This window comes from Callithrix jacchus, chromosome 2 (genome assembly GCF_049354715.1).
Source record: "Callithrix jacchus isolate 240 chromosome 2, calJac240_pri, whole genome shotgun sequence".
In the NCBI taxonomy this organism is placed as follows: domain Eukaryota; kingdom Metazoa; phylum Chordata; class Mammalia; order Primates; family Cebidae; genus Callithrix; species Callithrix jacchus.
This window is the reverse complement of record NC_133503.1, coordinates 113501227-113507226: the sequence shown is the minus strand read 5'-3', so window position 1 is coordinate 113507226 and position 6000 is coordinate 113501227. Positions and strand designations below refer to the sequence as shown.

Genomic DNA, 6000 nt, shown 5'->3' with positions numbered 1-6000 from the left:
GGCATGGCATAATAGAACTCAGAATTCTCTAAAGCATCTCAGCTAGACAGAAAGTTAACTACAACAATACTTCTGGCTTTAAAGACTTTCTCTAAAGAAACAGAAAAATGTTAAACCTTTATGCTTTTGATTCTCTTTTTCCTGAGACTTAGCTGATCAGATTCATAGTTGATAGACAGCATTTCAGAAATATCTATGGTTTAATTATTTTACTTTTCTAGAAATAGGTAAATTTAATAGCAAAAATAGGAGTGAACTATAGCTTTTGAACAAATAGACAACCCAATTCTGAACATTAGAGGTATAACTTTATTAAATCTGTAGTTTCTGACCCATTCACACAAGTTTAGTGACTAATTTGTTTTAAACCTCCTTTTCCAAAACAATAATATGGTAAATTTGGATTGGGTGGACATTAAACTATCTCTTGTCAAATACAGTGCAATTTTGGATTTAGGATTATGACAGGCCACCTGGGCTATGTCTGAGTTATGTTGGATCCCTGATGTAAAGTTTGACCCTATGTGTTGTGTTCAAAACCACCAGTTCTAAACAGGAATCTAAGGACCCCTAGGGCAATACATGGACTTTGTTGGTGCGGGAGAGGGGGCACATATACTCTGGAAATGTGTAATTTGAATGTATATATTTTGTTCTATTTTCCTAGGAGATGATTTATAGCTTTTATCAGGGTCTCAAATGGTTTATAACCAAAAAGGCTAGGACCCAGAACTTCATATATTTAAACAGGGAAGCTTCCACTCTAGTCCCCTTTATCACAGTGTGGTGTTCCGCACAAGATATAGAAAAGGAAAAAAAAAAAAAATCTGCTTTGCTCTTCAACCCTCTTTTCTCTAGGCTATCAAGATGTTTATATGATATACTGGCAGCCCTGTGTCTCAGCTGAAATTCATTTACTATCAATTGAGCGTTAAAGGGACCAGCAAAGATTCTTTTCTTTTGCTGAAGCTTTCATACCATTCCAGGAAGAATGGGCAGTTTTGACTGGGCAGGAAAAACTGACAATGACCAAGGGAGAACCACTGTATTCAATTTACAGAATGGGTGCAGTTTGTAACTTGTAGGACAAAGTCAATTTGATATTGTCTCATCTGATCCCTGTCCCTGCATCTAATTAAGGTGGTGTCAGTTTGAGGAGATAATTGTCAAAGGCTGCAAATGCAGTAAAGGCTGCCTAACTTTAATCACATCCGGCATGGGAAATTGTGGCTTTTTGGAAATGACAGTGTAAAGAGTAATGACTTTTTGAAAAAAATTAACTTTCAATAGAAAATTTCCTAAATTTTAAAATTTATTCAACATAAAAATGTTCATTCTGATTCTTTTTCAGGAATATAAGGGAATAAAATTCTTTTCTAGGTAACATTTAGCCTCATTGTGGAGAGAAACATAACTCTTGTTAAAATAATGTTTTAAAATAAAATGTGTTGAAAATTACTATTACCTTTAAAAGATATTAAAGTGGGACAATTACATAGCTAAATTTTCTCCTGGTGTGAGATATGTGATACATAATGATCTTTTATTATCAATGCTAATTCCAAAATACATGAGCACTTACAGTAGTTTTTATGTGATTTAAGGAGTGATAGTTACCTTTGTACATACTTAATAGATATGAAGTTAAAATATTATATTTTGTAAACTTTAATTATAATGGTTTTGCTTTCAGTGAAGGTAGTGTGCACTTGCACAAACAAAAGAAAAAGAAATTTTTTTAAATTGAGAAAAACGTTTTCTTTAATTTGAACTACTGGATAAAATCCAGAATAATCCTTTTCATGTTATAGATATGGAAATACCTATGAGCATTTAATATTGACATTGTGGACATTCTTAAATTTGAGTGATCAGGAACTATCTAAAAATTATTTTAGGCCAGGAAATAGTTCCTCACACCTGTAATCTCAGCACTTTGGGAGGCAGAGGCAGGCAGATGGCTTAAGCTCAGGAGTTTGAGACCAGCCTGGGTGACATAATGAAATCCCATCTCTACTACAAAAAAAAAAGAAAAAAAAAAGTTTTTATTGGCTTTTGATTTTTTGATCAGTTGATTGACCCATATTGATGAGTCAAATAGCAACAGCAATGTCATCCCTCCTTTAGAGAAGATTCCAGTTACTTAAATTTAATAACGATACTACATTTGAAAGCTAAGGATTCCTGCTTTCAAATGCTGGTGAAACTAATCAAATGCAAGCATTCTTTGTTACATGCTAATAATTTTTCAAAATGTTTTAATCTTTAAAATGCTATCAAGTTTGCTCCCTGTAGCTATGTTTGCAGTGGCAGAAGTAAGAACAAATTAGTTTAGGTTATCTATTTGCAAATTGAAAATGAACATAATCGACTGCAAGACTCATAAAAATGGGATATTAATTCTTGAGGAATAAGAGTGAAGCTACTTTTCTAGGTGATATTTATCCCCAAATACAGAACAGTATGGGTTTTATAAAAATTATTATTACAAAACATTTTAAACATTAATTTTATTTAGTATTTTCATACTATTACTATTTCAAGATCTTTGGGTGGGATGTCTTAATAGAATTTCCACTGGAGCTTTGGAGTGTATCTCATAGGACATAAACTATTGCTTAGCTTACAAAGCTTAGAAAAAGACTCTGATCCTTGCATATTTTTAAAAACAATCAGTATTATTTATTTAATCCTAAGTATTTTTTAAAAACTGCTGTCATGCTACTTCACCTAGTTCTGGGTGCTGTTCTTTTGGGCAATGCTATCTTGGACCTATTCTTTGAAACAACTTATATAGTCTAGCAAGGCACATGTCAATCAGGCTTTAGGTTGGAGCTAGGCCTGGAAAATGTTTTTTCAAACAATTCTGTGTCTATCCTTTCATCCTGAGCTGTAACTATGGAGAGTGTCATGGAAACAAACATATTGGGTGGCTTGTTGGGACTTGTTAAGGGTCCTACAACTCTCATACTCTGTAAATGCATTGTGTGGAGAGGCTTAGGACAGCCTTCAGGTAGTAGCTAAAGATGCTAGAGCCTCTGAAGACCTCTTCACTGAGACTCCTAATGCTAGAGTCTGGCCTCTGCCATCACTGGGGGCACCTGGGGCCTGGCCTTGCTAGTGATAGCTGCATAGGGCTGTGAGACTCAGCTGATCATCACTGGGTGAGGAAGTGTCAGGGTCACTGCAGATCTGAGTCAGGGCTAAGCTCAGGATTTCTTTCTTTTCTTTGTAAAACCGTAGTTCTTGTCCTGCTTTCCTGGCTTCCTCCAACTGCCTGAGGGCCGTTCGTAGCTCTTGAGAGACAATCCCTGGCGCCTCCCGCTCCTTCATGATCCAGTCCAGGGCCATGTGGCTGCGCATCTTTTCATCTAGAGAATACTGAGAATAGTAGGAGATGACTTCCTAGGGGCCAAGAAACAAGGTTCAGGGTGTCAGTAAAGAGCAACACAGGCACCTGTCCACATGCTTCCCCCTGCTCCCCACATCCATTAGGGTTTTATCAACAACCCAGCCTCTCTCATGTTCAAAAACTGAAACCAAAACCCACTGGTTTACTTCTGTAAAGGGAATGAAGGGCTAAGTTGGCCTAGCAAACAAAGCACACCACTCCAGGTTGAGTCCAAATACACCACCAGGAATGACTCGATAATGTTCACAAAACACAGCTCTGCCATCTCTAGAAAAATAAGTCATTCACTGAAAATAGATTCCTGCAACAATTGGTATGAATACGGCCTCATTTATTCATTGAAACCTGCTGCTCAGCATTATTTCCTTTGGCAAGATAGAGAGAGGGAAGTAGCCCTACAGTGGGACTTGGGCAGAATGGGGTTTGGTCAAATCCACTGAAGAAAGCAGGAAGCTCTTAATTTAGGGCAAGACTTAGAAACCAGGAAAATCAACTGTGCTGTTAGCACAAGAAAGACGGTCCAAATCCTTGCAGTAACTACAGAAGGGAGTTTAGGAATGTATGATGGAAGGTAGACATCTCCATTATTGATATTATAATGATACCAGCATGGTACATTGTCTTTTACTTTCGCAAACAATTTAATAATTAGTTACTGCCTGTCAATTCTTGTGTGAAAAATTCATCAGTACATAATAACGTCATATGTAGAATTGATCATGTGGAGTGAAGGCATTGCTTATTTTTATTTTCAAGAGCATATGGTATGCATTTATGACTTTAAAAATTAAAAACAATCATGGAAAAGTGTTTATAACCCAACTAGCATATTTCAAAGGCCTTTTGTAAAATCAAAGAAAATGGAAAAAACAAAAAAAACCAAAGCCATTGTCAGCTACTCATTTATTTTCCATCTTTGACAAGTGAAACCTAGACTTTCTAAGCAAAGAACAACTAAAAACTGGGGGCTGCAATGCATGGAAGGCTCCTTACATCCACCTTCACCTCGCTAACTCCTAAAGGTTTTCTTCCTCATACAAATCCTATTAGGAAATTTTCAGAAATAAACAACATTCTAATGGTGGGTAGAGGAAGGATAAATCTTGGAGAACAACAGGTGAAAACCATTAAATACCCAGGAGGGGGTTTACATTAGCTATTAAAAAAGGAGGAAGGGGTACTCCTCATAAATAACAAAGAAACCAGGAGACCCTGTCTCTGAAAAATAAAGGAGAAACTTCTAAACCAAAAAAATGGGAGTGATTAAATGCCGGCTTGACAACCTTTATAATCATTTCTGTTGTTTACAGGGGACTTTGGCAGGAGTGGGAAATACTCTTCTCCCACCACCAACCTCCAGTGAGGAGGTTTCAGAAGCAGTGCATTTTCAAGTTTCTGCATCAGAAGGTGCATGAGGGCACACGTTCCAAGGAGGCAGGGGAGGTGTATGGAGTAGGTCCAGCATTTGCTTTAGAAGCCATCTGCCTTTATGATCCTTTTGATTTGCATTGAGTACAGCTACCTAAATCAGTCCTGTGCCCAGCCAATGTTCTTTTAATGTATATATTTGGTCAGTCCCTGACTCAATAAGACTGTTATATATACTTCTTCATGTGTTCTCTGCTTTTAATAAATAAGAGACCAAATTTATATTTGGAAAAATCAGAATAAAGAAAATGTCTTAGGAAAATGATGAGCCACCTACTGAGTTCATATAACACTAACCTAGACTTGACTGGAAAATCTTACCTGTCGGGAACACTTTGTTTCACGAAGGGCTTTTAGGCTTCCGTTCCAGTGCAATAGTTGAAAAATGGTCATCAGCTCCTACAAAACCCAAACACCTATCATTGGTTCCAAAGCAGAAATGTGCGTTGGTGAGAGCTGAGCAGGGCATAACTCTAATTCCCAAATAGATCAGGAAACAGAATACACAATATTGTCACAACACTTTGGAAATTTCCCAATCCCGGGGTCCCTAGGCTTCTGGAACATTTTTCCCTCCCTCCTTTGCTATATCCATAGCATTAGATTACATTACTTGTGTAATGAAATGACTAAATACTTGACAAACGTCTTTCAGCATTAAAAATACTACACGGAACAGTTCTATACTCAAGAAGTTATTTAAATATACCAGGACATGAGAAATCGTGTATAGGCAAGGTTTTACAACGTATCGTTTTTTAAAATTGCTCGAGACAGAATATCTTAAAAGATCACCTTTAGAGGAATGGCTCAAGTGTGATAGTCCATACTACTGAACACTTAGCCATCATAAAGATGAGAACATTCCATAAGTTTAAATAGAATTCTGTGATGTGTTAAAAGCAAGGTACACAGCCCCGTGTGCTGTCTGCTCCTATTTGATTAAGAAGATCCCTAAATACATGCTTGCTTGTAAATGCCTAGAAGGGTTCCAGTATGATACAAAAGGATCTTGTAACATTAGCTGTCTCTGAAACACCAGAGGAGTTCCTGGGGGACAGGAGTAGGAGGGAGACCTTGTAACATTATTTTGTAAAACTTACAGTTTTGAATCATGTGACTATGTTATATCTTAAGGAAAACAATTTAACTTTAAAAAA

The 6000-nt window shown here is 36.9% G+C and overlaps 1 protein-coding gene across 1 annotated transcript in view; it reads right to left on the bottom strand.

The window, feature by feature from the left end:
- Window positions 1-289: 289 nt before the first annotated feature.
- Window positions 290-6000, bottom strand: part of LIX1 (limb and CNS expressed 1) — a 51259-nt gene continuing 45548 nt past the window's right edge. Inside the window, exons 5-6 of the mRNA XM_002744751.6 lie at window positions 5162-5239; window positions 290-3405 (exon numbers count right to left, since the gene is read on the bottom strand). Coding sequence (XP_002744797.1) covers window positions 3118-3405; window positions 5162-5239 — 366 coding nt within the window. The 3' untranslated portion in view covers window positions 290-3117. The remainder of the gene's footprint in view (window positions 3406-5161; window positions 5240-6000) is intronic.